This window comes from Epinephelus lanceolatus, chromosome 24 (assembly GCF_041903045.1).
Source record: "Epinephelus lanceolatus isolate andai-2023 chromosome 24, ASM4190304v1, whole genome shotgun sequence".
Taxonomy (NCBI): Eukaryota; Metazoa; Chordata; class Actinopteri; order Perciformes; family Serranidae; genus Epinephelus; species Epinephelus lanceolatus.
The window spans coordinates 89274-105000 of record NC_135757.1 but is presented as its reverse complement, the minus strand read 5'-3'; the positions used below and the strand labels follow the sequence as shown (position 1 = coordinate 105000).

At 41.1% G+C, this 15727-nt stretch overlaps 2 protein-coding genes across 3 annotated transcripts in view; both read left to right on the top strand.

The window, feature by feature from the left end:
* The window catches only part of dnajc27 (DnaJ (Hsp40) homolog, subfamily C, member 27), a 26119-nt gene extending 14422 nt beyond the window's left edge, over positions 1-11697 (top strand). The window contains exon 7 of the mRNA XM_033615952.2: positions 11478-11697. Within this exon, the coding sequence (XP_033471843.1) occupies positions 11478-11673 (196 nt within the window). The 3' untranslated portion in view covers positions 11674-11697. The remainder of the gene's footprint in view (positions 1-11477) is intronic.
* The window catches only part of LOC117250016 (adenylate cyclase type 8-like), a 50672-nt gene that overhangs the window by 12262 nt on the left and 22683 nt on the right, over positions 1-15727 (top strand). The window contains exon 1 of one of the 2 annotated variants that reach the window (XM_078165618.1): positions 11858-11974. The exons of the other annotated variant lie outside the window; for it this stretch is intronic. The gene's annotated coding sequence lies outside the window, so the exon portion shown is untranslated. Of the gene's footprint in view, positions 1-11857; positions 11975-15727 lie in introns of those variants that run through there. 2 annotated transcript variants of the gene reach the window in all.

The window sequence follows — 15727 nt, the reverse complement described above, 5'->3', positions numbered from 1 at the left end:
CACGCTGACACGGGGAGAAGGCAAACTCCGCAGAGAGGGGCTCCCACACCTGGGATCGAACCGGCAACCCTCTTGCTGTGAGGCGACAGTGCCGTGCCGCCCAAAACCACGTACATTTGTTAGGTAAATGTAACCACTTGCTTTTGTTAGCTAAACATAACTATGTCCTTTGTTAGCTAAATGTATTCACCAATTTTTCTTAGCTATACATAACCATGTGCTTTTGTTAGCTAAATGTAACCATGTGGTAGCAAAACGTAACCACAGGCTTTTATAAGCTAAAAATAACTATGTGCTTTTGTTAGCAACCACATGCTTTTGTTAGCTAAACATAACCACATAGTTTTGTTAGCTAAACATAACCATGTGCTTTTGTGCGCTAAACCACAAGCTTTTGTTAGCTAAACATAACTATGTTCTTTTGTTTGTTAAACATAATCACATACTTTTGTTAGCTAAACGTAACCACCTATTTTGTTAGCAAAACGCAACTACGTGCTTTTGTTAGCTAAATGTAAGCACATGCTTTTGTTAGCTAAACATAACCACATACTTTTGTTAGCTAAACATAACTATGTTCTTTTGTTTGTTAAACATAATCACATAGTTTTGTTAGCTAAATGTAACCACCTATTTTGTTAGCAAAATGCAACCACGTGCTTTTGTTAGCTAAACATAACTATGTACTTTTGTTATCTAAATGTAAGCACATGCTTTTGTTAGCTAAACATAACCACATACTTTTGTTAGCTAAACATAACCACGTGCTTTTGTGAGGTAAACCACAAGCTTTTGTTAGCTAAACATAACTATGTTCTTTTGTTTGTTAAACATAATCACATACTTTTGTTAGCTAAACATAACTATGTTCTTTTGTTTGTTAAACATAATCACATACTTTTGTTAGCTAAACGTAACCACCTATTTTGTTAGCAAAATGCAACCACGTGCTTTTGTTAGCTAAACATAACTATGTACTTCTGTTAGCTAAATGTAAGCACATGCTTTTGTTAGCTAAATATAATCACGTTTTTGTTAGCAAAATTTAACCACAGGCTTTTGTTAGCTAGACATAACTATGTACTTTGTAAGGTAACCATAACTATGTACTTTTGTTAGTTAAACGTAACCACAAGCTTGTGTTAGCTAAACGTAACCACAAGCTTTTGTTAGCTAAACATAATCACCAGTTTTTCTGAGCTATATGTAACCACATGCTTTTGTTATCTAAATGTAACCATGTGGTAGCAAAACGTAACCACAGGCTGTTGTTTGCTAAAAATAACTATGTACTTTTGTTAGCTTTGATAAATAAAAAACCACGTCGCTGTTCTCCAAACTGCTGTAGCTGCGGTCTGGTTTCCAAGACAGCACCTTACGTCTGACATAAGGGACTTTAAGCAGCGGTGGATTTTGCCACCGCCACGGCTCCCGGAAATTAATCTCTCCTGGCGCTGGTGCTGTAGCTGTCAAATCCACAGTAGTCATTAAGCAGGTTGCTGCAGTAGCTGTCAGGTTGGAACAGCTGATCGCTCACCACATGACAGGGGTGAGGGTATAAACACAGCTCAAGTGAGCTATCTCAGTTCGGTCAAAATGTCTTTCAAAAGGGCGCCAGAGAGGAGTTGCTCTATGCATTAGATGACAAGTTGTTATCAGAGGGAGAGTCTTTGCTTAATATATGATACAGCAGAAAATAGTTCGATATGGTTTTTATACAGTGAAATATACACAGTATCCTGCGTCTGTGGGAAAGGATCGCTGAAACATGTAATATATAGTGTGTCACTATCAATTGTAGAACACATTTCATTTCAGAAATATAATGAAAACCATTTAATTCACTCAACTGAACCACGCGTTGTAGCGACTACTTGAGATGCTTTGTTTTCTCGTAGTGAGTCAGCAGGTTGCGGCAGGCAACACTGGCACTACGGCTTAAGTCTCGATCAGCAGAGCGCAGATCTATTTCCTGGAGCCGTAGCCGTGGCAAAATCTGCCGCTGCTTAAAGTCCCTATTCTCTGCGCTAATATGCTTTTCGTAGGTGGAATCCGGGAAAATCATGAATATTAATGAGGGGATAGACGGAGATTGTCCTATCATGTTGATTAAGTCCCTGATCCAATCCAAAAAGGCCAAAATCTGTCACGTGACTGCATCGCTCGCTCGCGCTTCCCTGCCGGCTCGCGCTTCATCGCAGGGAAGGAGACTGTGATTGTAAGGAGATTGTAATGAATATTTATTATTAAACTAACGTTAGTCAAATGAATTTCTCTGATTCGCATGTGTGACCACCCTTATAAGAGGACGCCAGCCACTCCTCACAGCTTGGCTCACTGTGTGGAAGCCAATATGTCCCTAGGTGGAACACGTTGATGTAATATTAATAAAAATTTGAGAGTGCTAATTTTTTCTACCCTTCTACCCATGATTGTGATGCAGAAGTTGGACTGTGTAGGCCGTGTTCTATATATATCCATGGTGTAGGCTACTAGTTTGACTTCAGAGTCTGATCTGACATGATATTATCCAGTTTTGCAATGCTGTGCGGGCTGATCTGGTCACCTACCACAATTCAAATAGCCTAGGTCTAAGCCAGGCACATTAGAATAATTATTCAATATATAAATAATTTCTACATAATTAAATTATAGCAATGCAAGTAATTATTCAATATATAAATAATTTCTACATAATTAAATTATAGTAATGCAAGTAATTATTCAATATATAAATAATTTCTACATAATGGAATTATAGCAATGCAAGTAATTATTCAATATATAAATAAGTTCTACATAATTAAATTATAGTAATGCAAGTAATTATTCAATATATAAATAATTTCTACATAATTAAATTATAGTAATGCAAGTAATTATTCAATATATAAATAATTTCTACATAATGGAATTATAGTAATGAAAGTAATTATTCAATATATAAATAATTTCTACATAATGGAATTATAGTAATGCAAGTAATTATTCAATATATAAATAAGTTCTACATAATGGAATTATAGTAATGGCATAAATAAGAAGAACGATGAACTATTTACAATGTAGGCCTATTAACACAACCTAATGATCAAACAAAAGAACAAACAAATGAATTTCTCTTTTATAGAAATATCCAAGATTACAAAGGCAAATGAATCAACATTTCTCTCTAGCCTCACAATTTCGTTACAGCTGTTTGGTGCGTGAAGGCGAAGTTGACATACATTTTCATTTCTAAGTAACAGCGGCAGACTGGCTGTAGAGAAGATATGAATGAAGGAATGATGACATAGCTCTGGCTGGGGTGCGAGTTTGACTGACAGGCTGCCTGTCCAATTTTAGCACTTGAGGGTGGGACTTTTGCTAATTTTTCCCAGATTCCACCTACGAAAAGCATATTCGCATTCTCTGCTAGAGGGAGAACACTGAACAGGAAGTGATGTAGGCTGGAGGCAGGCTTTAACCTACTGATGAGTTTAAATTGTTCCCCGATGTGACAAATTTTTGTCACATCGGGGAACAATTAATTATTAATGTTTGTGTTTACATTTATTTTCTGTCAAATGTTTAATTCAATGAAGTGATTTAAGATTTTCTTTAAAACATTTTTTCTTGAGTTTGTTTAAAAAAACATTTTATTTACTTTAAGTTAAAATTCAATTTCATTTACGTAGATAAACAAGAACGTTTACATGACGACAGGAAGTCATGTCTGTTTACTGAGTATTTTTACTGCGTCTGTTGGAACACGACTACATGTTAATATATACAGTACAGGCCAAAAGTTTGGACACACCTTCTCATTCAATGCGTTTTCTTTATTTTCATGACTATTTACATTGTAGATTCTCACTGAAGGCATCAAAACTATGAATGAACACATGTGGAGTTATGTACTTAACAAAAAAAGGTGAAATAACTGAAAACATGTTTTATATTCTAGTTTCTTCAAAATAGCCACCCTTTGCTCTGATTACTGCTTTGCACACTCTTGGCATTCTCTCCATGAGCTTCAAGAGGTAGTCACCTGAAATGGTTTCCACTTCACAGGTGTGCCTTATCAGGGTTAATTAGTGGAATTTCTTGCTTTATCAATGGGGTTGGGACCATCAGTTGTGTTGTGCAGAAGTCAGGTTAATACACAGCCGACAGCCCTATTGGACAACTGTTAAAATTCATATTATGGCAAGAACCAATCAGCTAACTAAAGAAAAACGAGTGGCCATCATTACTTTAAGAAATGAAGGTCAGTCAGTCCGGAAAATTGCAAAAACTTTAAATGTATCCCCAAGTGGAGTCGCAAAAACCATCAAGCGCTACAACGAAACTGGCACACATGAGGACCGACCCAGGAAAGGAAGACCAAGAGTCACCTCTGCTTCTGAGGATAAGTTCATCCGAGTCACCAGCCTCAGAAATGGCAAGTTAACAGCAGCTCAGATCAGAGACCAGATGAATGCCACACAGAGTTCTAGCAGCAGACCCATCTCTAGAACAACTGTTAAGAGGAGACTGCGCCAATCAGGCCTTCATGGTCAAATAGCTGCTAGGAAACCACTGCTAAGGAGAGGCAACAAGCAGAAGAGATTTGTTTGGGCCAAGAAACACAAGGAATGGACATTAGACCAGTGGAAATCTGTGCTTTGGTCTGATGAGTCCAAATTTGAGATCTTTGGTTCCAACCGCCGTGTCTTTGTGAGACGCAGAAAAGGTGAACGGATGGATTCCACATGCCTGGTTCCCACTGTGAAGCATGGAGGAGGAGGTGTGATGGTGTGGGGGTGTTTTGCTGGTGACACTGTTGGGGATTTATTCAAAATTGAAGGCACACTGAACCAGCATGGCTACCACAGCATCCTGCAGCGACATGCCATCCCATCCGGTTTGCGTTTAGTTGGACGATCATTTATTTTTCAACAGGACAATGACCCCAAACACACCTCCAGGCTGTGTAAGGGCTATTTGACCAAGAAGGAGAGTGATGGAGTGCTGCGGCAGATGACCTGGCCTCCACAGTCACCGGACCTGAACCCAATCCAGATGGTTTGGGGTGAGCTGGACCGCAGAGTGAAGGCAAAGGGGCCAACAAGTGCTAAACACCTCTGGGAACTCCTTCAAGACTGTTGGAAAACCATTTCAGGTGACTACCTCTTGAAGCTCATGGAGAGAATGCCAAGAGTGTGCAAAGCAGTAATCAGAGCAAAGGGTGGCTATTTTGAAGAAACTAGAATATAAAACATGTTTTCAGTTATTTCACCTTTTTTTGTTAAGTACATAACTCCACATGTGTTCATTCATAGTTTTGATGCCTTCAGTGAGAATCTACAATGTAAATAGTCATGAAAATAAAGAAAACGCATTGAATGAGAAGGTGTGTCCAAACTTTTGGCCTGTACTGTATTTATATATATCTATTGTTTACTTCTATAATAATATGGCACTATGAGCTCTCTAAGATATGACGGAGCTTGATCATTTAGAGCTTTATAAGTTAACAGTAGGATTTTAAATTCAATTCTGGATTTTACAGGGAGCCAGTGCAGACAAGCTAAAACAGGAGAAATATGATCTCGTTTCTTAGTTCCTGTCATGCTGTTTATTTTTTGTCCTGTTTCATCACCACGTCTTAATGAATTAAACAGTGTCAGCTTGGGAGACTGTTGGTCACAGTTTGACCTCCGTACCTCCTGACTGTCCTCAGTCACCGTCTGTCTCACACTCCAGTCATCTGATGTGTCCATGATGCGCTTCTTGTCCCCCTCTTTAAGGTCACTAATGAAGCAGAGAAGAATTTGACTCTTGTTAGTGAGGACGCCGTCCGTCCACAGTTGGACTCTGTAGACGAGCGTGTGAGGTGTTTGTGAGGATGCCGTCCATATAAATGTGTGAATGTGTGGGTGAGTGTCTGAGTTTCACTGTGGTTCTTGGATGTGCATGCTTTCCTGGTTTGTTTTTGACATTAAAGACAAAAATCATTTCTGAGACTCCGCTCTGTCTCTGTGTGTCCTTATAACTCTGTCTCTGTGTGTCCTTATAACTCTGTCTCTGTGTGTCCTTATGACTCTGTCTCTGTGTGTCCTTATAACTCTGTCTCTGTGTGTCCTTATAACTCTGTCTCTGTGTGTCCTTATGACTCTGTCTCTGTGTGTCCTTATGACTCTGTCTGTGTGTGTCCTTATAACTCTGTCTGTGTGTGTCCTTATGACTCTGTCTCTGTGTGTGTCCTTATGACTCTGTCTCTGTGTGTCCTTATGACTCTGTCTCTGTGTGTCCTTATAACTCTGTCTGTGTGTGTCCTTATAACTCTGTCTGTGTGTGTCCTTATGACTCTGTCTCTGTGTGTCCTTATAACTCTGTCTGTGTGTGTCCTTATGACTCTGTCTCTGTGTGTCCTTATAACTCTGTCTCTGTGTGTCCTTATAACTCTGTCTCTGTGTGTCCTTATGACTCTGTCTCTGTGTGTCCTTATGACTCTGTCTCTCTGTGTCCTTATAACTCTATCTCTGTGTGTCCTTATGAGTCTGTCTCTGTGTGTCCTTATAACTCTGTCTCTGTGTGTCCTTTTAACTCTGTCTCTGTGTGTCCTTATGACTCTATCTCTGTGTGTCCTTATGACTCTGTCTGTGTGTGTCCTTATGAGTCTGTCTCTGTGTGTCCTTTTAACTCTGTCTCTGTGTGTCCTTATAACTCTATCTCTGTGTGTCCTTATGAGTCTGTCTCTGTGTGTCCTTATAACTCTGTCTCTGTGTGTCCTTTTAACTCTGTCTCTGTGTGTCCTTATGACTCTATCTCTGTGTGTCCTTATGACTCTGTCTGTGTGTGTCCTTATAACTCTATCTCTGCGTGTCCTTATGAGTCTGTCTCTGTGTGTCCTTTTAACTCTGTCTCTGTGTGTCCTTATAACTCTGTCTGTGTGTGTCCTTATGACTCTGTCTGTGTGTGTCCTTATAACTCTGTCTCTGTGTGTCCTTATGACTCTGCCTGTGTGTGTCCTTATAACTCTATCTCTGTGTGTCCTTATAACTCTATCTCTGTGTGTCCTTATGAGTCTGTCTGTGTGTGTCCTTTTAACTCTGTCTCTGTGTGTCCTTATGACTCTGTCTCTGTGTGTCCTTATAACTCTGTCTCTGTGTGTCCTTATGACTCTGTCTGTGTGTGTCCTTATAACTCTGTCTGTGTGTGTCCTTATAACTCTGTCTGTGTGTGTCCTTATGACTCTGTCTCTGTGTGTCCTTATAACTCTGTCTCTGTGTGTCCTTATGACTCTGTCTCTGTGTGTCCTTATGACTCTGTCTCTGGTGTCCTTATGACTCTGTCTCTGAGTGTCCTTATAACTCTGTCTCTGTGTGTCCTTATAACTCTGTCTCTGTGTGTCCTTATAACTCTGTCTCTGAGTGTCCTTATGACTCTGTCTCTGTGAGTCCTTATAACTCTGTCTGTGTGTGTCCTTATAACTCTGTCTCTGTGTGTCCTTATAACTCTGTCTCTGTGTGTCCTTATGACTCTGTCACTGTGTGTCCTTATAACTCTGTCTCTGTGTGTCCTTATGACTCTGTCTGTGTGTGTCCTTATAACTCTGTCTGTGTGTGTCCTTATAACTCTGTCTCTGTGTGTCCTTATGACTCTGTCTGTGTGTGTCCTTATAACTCTGTCTGTGTGTGTCCTTATAACTCTGTCTCTGTGTGTCCTTATAACTCTGTCTCTGTGTGTCCTTATAACTCTGTCTGTGTGTGTCCTTATAACTCTGTCTGTGTGTGTCCTTATAACTCTGTCTCTGTGTGTCCTTATAACTCTGTCTGTGTGTGTCCTTATGACTGTCTCTGTGTGTCCTTATGACTCTGTCTGTGTGTGTCCTTTTAACTCTGTCTGTGTGTGTCCTTATAACTCTGTCTGTGTGTGTCCTTATGACTGTCTCTGTGTGTCCTTATAACTCTGTCTGTGTGTGTCCTTATGACTCTGTCTCTGTGTGTCCTTATGACTCTGTCTCTGTGTGTCCTTATAACTCTGTCTGTGTGTGTCCTTATAACTCTGTCTCTGTGTGTCTTTATGACTGTCTCTGTGTGTCCTTATAACTCTGTCTCTGTGTGTCCTTATGACTCTGTCTGTGTGTGTCCTGATGAGTCTGTCTCTGTGTGTCCTTATGACTCTGTCTCTGTGTGTCCTTATGACTCTGTCTCTGTGTGTCCTTATGACTCTGTCTGTGTGTGTCCTTATGACTCTGTCTCTGTGTGTCCTTATAACTCTGTCTCTGTGTGTCCTTATAACTCTGTCTCTGTGTGTCCTTATGACTCTGTCTGTGTGTGTCCTTATAACTCTGTCTGTGTGTGTCCTTATGACTCTGTCTCTGTGTGTCCTTATGACTCTGTCTGTGTGTGTCCTTATAACTCTGTCTGTGTGTGTCCTTATGAGTCTGTCTCTGTGTGTCCTTATAACTCTGTCTCTGTGTGTCCTTATAACTCTGTCTCTGTGTATCCTTATGACTCTGTCTGTGTGTGTCCTTATGACTCTGTCTGTGTGTGTCCTTATAACTCTGTCTCTGAGTGTCCTTATGACTCTGTCTGTGTGTGTCCTTATAACTCTGTCTGTGTGTGTCCTTATAACTCTGTCTCTGTGTGTCCTTATAACTCTGTCTCTGTGTGTCCTTATGACTCTGTCTGTGTGTGTCCTTATGACTCTGTCTCTGTGTGTCCTTATAACTCTGTCTCTGTGTGTCCTTATAACTCTGTCTGTGTGTGTCCTTATGACTCTGTCTGTGTGTGTCCTTATAACTCTGTCTGTGTGTGTCCTTATGAGTCTGTCTCTGTGTGTCCTTATAACTCTGTCTCTGTGTATCCTTATGACTCTGTCTGTGTGTGTCCTTATGACTCTGTCTGTGTGTGTCCTTATAACTCTGTCTGTGTGTGTCCTTATGAGTCTGTCTCTGTGTGTCCTTATAACTCTGTCTCTGTGTGTCCTTATAACTCTGTCTCTGTGTGTCCTTATGACTCTGTCTGTGTGTGTCCTTATGACTCTGTCTGTGTGTGTCCTTATGACTCTGTCTGTGTGTGTCCTTATGAGTCTGTCTCTGTGTGTCCTTATAACTCTGTCTCTGTGTGTCCTTATGACTCTGTCTGTGTGTGTCCTTATAACTCTGTCTGTGTGTGTCCTTATGAGTCTGTCTCTGTGTGTCCTTATAACTCTGTCTCTGTGTATCCTTATGACTCTGTCTGTGTGTGTCCTTATGACTCTGTCTGTGTGTGTCCTTATAACTCTGTCTGTGTGTGTCCTTATGAGTCTGTCTCTGTGTGTCCTTATAACTCTGTCTCTGTGTGTCCTTATAACTCTGTCTCTGTGTGTCCTTATGACTCTGTCTGTGTGTGTCCTTATGACTCTGTCTGTGTGTGTCCTTATGACTCTGTCTGTGTGTGTCCTTATGAGTCTGTCTCTGTGTGTCCTTATAACTCTGTCTCTGTGTGTCCTTATGACTCTGTCTGTGTGTGTCCTTATGACTCTGTCTGTGTGTGTCCTTATGACTCTGTCTCTGTGTTTCCTCATAACTCTGTCTCTGTGTGTCCTTATAACTCTGTCTCTGTGTGTCCTTATAACTCTGTCTCTGTGTGTCCTTATAACTCTGTCTCTGTGTTTCCTCATAACTCTGTCTCTGTGTGTCCTTATAACTCTGTCTCTGTGTGTCCTTATAACTCTGTCTCTGTGTGTCCTTATAACTCTGTCTCTGTGTGTCCTTATAACTCTGTCTGTGTGTGTCCTTACAACTCTGTGTGTCCTTATAACTCTGTCTGTGTGTCCTTGTGACTCTGTCTCTGTGTGTCCTTACAACTCTGTGTGTCCTTGTGACTCTGTCTCTGTGTGTCCTTATGACTCTGTCTGTGTGTGTCCTTATAAGTCTGTCTCTGTGTGTCCTTGTGACTCTGTCTCTGTGTGTTCTTATAACTCTGTCTCTGTGTGTCCTTATAACTCTGTCTATGTGTGTCCTTATGACTCTGTCTCTGTGTGTCCTTATGACTCTGTCTCTGTGTGTCCTTATGACTCTGTCTCTGTGTCCTTATGACTGACTTAGAGAGAACCCCTAACCCTAACCCTGACGAGAGAATCGCCACCTGACTAGCCGCGGCTTCCCTCCCACGTCACTCGCTGAGCTACACGTTTTGTTACTTGCTCACGCCCCCCATTGCCCCAAAAAAGGTACATTCTGTATAAACAAAAGTAGGTAGGCAGCATTTTGCTGCACTCCCCGATTTTGTTTTTATACTGCCAATGCTGAAAAAAGACTGATTGGGCTTTCCTGCAAATTTGCACAATTCCTGTCTAAAAAGGACTTGTGTGTCCTTATAACTCTGTCTCTGTGATGACCAGCGTCACCTTAAACCTGAAACTGAGGACAGTTTGTAATGTGAGGACATTTCTGTAAAGCAGGGACACTTTAAAAAAGGCTTGTAATGTAAGGACATTTTAGAAAATCAAAAACAGGATTTCACTGTGGTGTGAGGACATTTTGTAACGTGAGGACATTTTTAACATGTAAGGAGAACTTTTTTGAGTGAAGATGTTTTAAGAAACTGAGGATGATTTTGTGATATGAGGACCTTTCTCAGAATGTTTGGACATTATTGTAGGATGGGGACATTTCTGAAAGTGAGGACGTTTTAGAGAGCAAGGATATTTTTAGAAATGTTTTTTGTGAAATGACATTTTGAAAAAGTTTTTTAGAAAATGAGTGTTTTTGTGAAGTAAGGATGTTTTTTTGAAACTGACAACATTTTTTGGAAGATAGTGACCAGAAAGTGACGCCGTTTCTTGGAACTGAGGACATTGTTTAGAAAATGAGGACAGTTTTTAGAAAGTGCGAACGTTTTTGTAAAGAATGGACATTTTTAGAAAATTATGTTGTTTTTTTTTCATAAAGTGAGGACGCTTTTAGAAACAGCGTGTTTTTTTTTGGAAGATGAGGACATTCTATAAAGTGAGGACGTTTTATAAAGTGAGGACATTTTTGTCAGTTGATTTTTTTTTTTTTTACTATCTTGAATTTCTTTCGGACAGCCTGGAATATTTTTGGAAAGCTTCTCTTTGATTTCTGGTCTACTATTTATTTATTGTTATTTATTGTTTGTGTCCACTCTTTATTTCAGCTGTGTGTTTTAAATCTCAGTCACAGACTCACTCAGTGATGTTTGTTTGTGTTTTCAGACAGTGTGTGACATCACAAGGTCGTCATCATCAGCAGCTCCGTGTCCGTCGGTTTTCTTCTTCTCCTTCTCTGTAGCTTAAATCTAAACCTTATCATCGTTGTCTGTTTGGACTGAACATGTTCCCACAGCACCGCACACACTAAACGACACACCAACACAGTGACCTGGTTGGAGGTCGTCCAATCCCATCATGCACCTGAACACACACACACACACAGACACACACGCACACACACACACGGTTAATGAATCCTATTAATGAGCGGCCGTTTGTCTCTGTTTCAGGATTCCTGTCGGGATTAACACACACGCCTCCACCTGCCACCACATTCTCCTTTGGTTCTCCGTCCTGTTTCTTTGTTCTTCGTCTTTTTTTGGTCTCACACGTTTGATTTTACACAAACTGAAACCAGCTGCTGTGACCTCTGACCTCCTTTGGACTGAAGGTCTGTTGTTGTTTGGTGGTTTCCTTCAGAAATGAAGAAGTAGAAGACGTGTGATGAGTCCTGGACACTCCAGCAGAGGTTTATTCATGGATGTCAGTCATTTAACAAACCTCGTCTGAAAACAGGATCCACAGTCTGAAGAAGAAGAAGAAGAAGAAAGAGGAGAAACAGACTGAAAAGAAAAACCCAAATACTTTATAATAAAAAGGAGAAAGTAATCAGTAAACAACAGAAGAATGAGAAACAGAGGAAAGAGAATAATGGAGTGATGGAATAAACGACTGGAATCATTCACTTCATCTGGACAACACAAACACACCTGCAAATCTGCAGCAGGTATGTTCAACAAACAACAACAAACATGTAAACAATGATGTTTATACACCGAAACCAACAGGTAAACATCATCTATCCAAAAACACAAGGGGAAAAATGTAAGATGCTAAGGTTAGCATGTGTAGCTGACTGGCTTTCACATTGGTTAGTTAGCATGTCGTTAGCTAACTTTTATTTTGCAGGGTTTGCCTACATAAAAAACATCCAGATTCACAAAAAGATCTCAAAATAAATCTATCCAGAAAATAAAAACACAAGGGTTAATGTAAAATGCTAGTGTTAGCATGTCAAGCTAAATGACTTTTTTTTTAGTTCAAAGACTGAGCTCGCATAATATTAGCTAACAGTTAACTTCATCCTGAAATAGTTTTCTTTCTAAAAGTAGAAGAAAAAAGTTCATGTAAACTTTTATTTATCTAAGCCTCAGATGAGAGAACAAATTTGATGTTTGATCTTTCTTAAAAATGCTACGACAAAATTTCTTTCTGTTCTCCCCATCAGCTGGTGAGACTGGTTTTATTTAAAGACCCGTTAGCTTTAGCCTCCCTCCGTTAGCATGACAGCACATATTCATCCTTGTGAATATTTAAAGCCTCAGTGTGTAAAAATGGTGAGTAACAGTGACAACAGCGGTCAAATTCTAGATTGCAGGGCTCACTCGCGCTCACTCGCTCACCCCTCCCGTCGGGTAAGTGACGGTGGCCTCGTTGAACAGAAAGCCTTGCGCAGACAGAGATGACATCATCCATGAGTTTTTCAAGTTTTTCAGGAGTAGGCCTATCTAGCGATGAGGTGAATATTTATTTAGGAATCTAAACCATGTTATGATATTGTAGCGACCCTGCAGTAAATGTTCTGTTATAATGTCAATGTTCTGTGAGTTAATGGCATGTTTGGGATTGAATGAGTATAGGTAGGGGGGCGGGGTGCGAGTGTGACAGGGATGAGAGCTGTGTGAGTGTGCGTGCTGGTGTGTGTATGAGCGAGCTGGAGGAGAGAGCAGGAGTGCACAGTTGGAGCTACAGCTAAGTTCTTGTTTGTTGGTTGTTTTGGTGTAGTTACAGCCAACAGTAACCTGTACTGTTCAGTAATAAACTCTGATTTGCTGAATAACTGTGTCATACTTTCCACACGTCCTGGCAGGCGCTACAGTATGTTATAGCTTACCAGTGACATATAGGTTATCTGTGAGATATAACGTTATGTTAGGAGTGTTTTATTTCTAATTGTTTTGGTAACACGAGCAAACATTAGCACAGTAATGCTAAAATAACACGTTTTATGTGATAGTCACGGCACAGTGCGGCAAATATAGGTTGGTACGATTATGCGTCTCCAGAGTGTTCTTCCACAGGAGTTTTTTCCACCTGGAATAAGCAACGCCGATATTCACTCGCGTTTTGTCCTCGCTTATCTGATCTTTTTCTTTTATTTGGTGGCGTGGTTTTCCTCTTACGGGGCAAAACATGTGTGTGGTCCTCCATTGAAAGTGCGACAGAATCATAGTAATAGTAATAATAATTATAATAATAAGTTTTATTTTGCGCTTTTCTAAATACTCAAAGATGCTTTACAAAGAATAAGCACAGAAACAGGCACTCAAAACAAAACACTCAAACAAAGGACACTCAAACAAAACACTTAAAAGAGAAAGAGTGGGCGGAGGATGACGAGGGAGGATTTTTAGGTGCAGTAGGTGGTCCTGACGAGATGGGATTTAAGCTGACTCTTGAATGAGGGGAGTGTATCAGAGTTCCTGATGGCCAGGGGCAGGGAGTTCCAGAGGGTAGGGGCGGCGATGGCAAATGCTCTGTCCCCCAGGGTGCAGTACTTGGTTTTGGTGATGGGGGTGAGAAGGTTGGTGGCGAGTGGGGGAATGGCGATGGAGGAGATCGGTGAGGTATGAGGGTGCACGGTTGTTTAGTGCTTTGTAGGTGGTGAGGAGGATCTTGATCATAACAGTACAAAGCAGGTTCACGCAGAAGCTCCCCGGATTGAGCTTCACCTTAACCGTCTCCAGTGACGGCAAGTTGTAGGTAAACGCGAAAGGCAAAGCGCGTATATCCCTTTCAGCCACTGTATTCAAATATGGCGACGCAAGAAGGCAGCCTCCAGCAGACCGCGCCCTGCCTGTGTATATATAGAGAAATCATTCTAAGCCTATGAGAAAGCTTCCATTTGTATGTGAATTGCATTACACTTTAGTAAATATATATTTATGAAAGCAATAGTTGATATTTGCTAATAAACAACCACGTAAATTACACATTGTAACTTTAAAACTTCTAAAATAAGTAGTCTGGTAAAAGTCGCTCTGCATCCTGATGTGGCTGAAAATCTGAAGCTTCCTTTGTGAACATCGTTCTGAAATCTGTTGTTTCATGAATTTCCCCAAATTTGATCTGGAACTTTATTTACTGTAGGGGAGCATAAGAAATGAGAGGCGGAGCTAACAGGCCTGCAGGAAGTGCTCTGGACTTTGGAGCCAGTTTGAACATTAAAACCTCAGAGAAATGATTTGTTTCACTGTTGGGATTCGATCTGTCGATGCGAAATATCTGGAAAGTCCAGAAGAACCGCACGATTAAATCATTTTGTTTCCATTCATGCTAGTGCTCGGCCAGTGGAAGTCTCGAGCACGCCCGCTCAAAGGGCTGCACAGTGTCGAAGATCTGCGTGTCTTTATACGGATTAAGTTAAACTTTTTATACCTCCAAACCAGCAATACTGCACCGGAGTGGAACTAAGAACAGTTAAAGGGAATGTTCTCAAATTTGGCACAAATGTCAACTTTGAGTCACAGATGAACTGATTAGGATTTGATGGTCAAAGTCCAAAGGTAGTTGTGACCTCACAGAACATAACTGAAGAATCAATTTGTTCATCATGTGAAGTGTTCATGTTTTCAAGCTGTCAGAGAAACCTGAGCGGTGGGTGGAGCCATACAGCCATGAGGCAGGGATTCTAGTTTGGGTTCATGCACCACTCAACAACTTTAATAGAAATTAATGAGACACTCGGGGAGGCGGGGCTTAGTCATCTGTGAAGGCAGGGCTTAGTGGTGAAGGCGGGGATTAGTGATGAGGCTGATCCAGTCGTATTGTTTACGTTTAAAATGTTGAGATATTTCTGAACGATCCAGATGAACTCAATCTCTAATAAATGATTAACGATGATTAATGAACTTCCTGGTCAGCTGTCCTCAGGTGCTGTCGGGACCCGGCAGGTAACTGTGCTGTAACCTGATTGGATTAGCCCTGAAACCTGCAGCTGACCCGGGTCAGCACCATGTGTTCAGGCCAGCTTTCCCACTGAGAGGGCTCCCTGCATTTTGGCAGAGACACAACCTGATTAACTCAACATACTAAATGTTTACAGAACAGCCTTTATCCACCTGACTTCATTTTACTGAAGCTTGTGTTTGTAACGGAGGACTTCCTGTTTCCTGTCATAGCCTGTGGAGTGATGTTTCTGTTACATACATGTAGTAGCAGTGGCGCCCTGTCACAACTCGAGTTCAGCACCAGGGGTCCAACTCCCCCGACTCCCTGCCGAATCAGAAAACTCAGGTCATGCCTGGAGGACGGTCACCATGTTTCTACAGCAACGCCATCCCACCAACATGGGTCAGATTTGCGTCCCCAGCGGTACTCAACAAATGAGCGGTGAAGATAGCTAGCTCCCATTTGGTGCGCAGTGCAGAGTGGCCAAGGCTAACGTCTAACCAGCAGTGCAGTGTGGCCAAGGCTAACG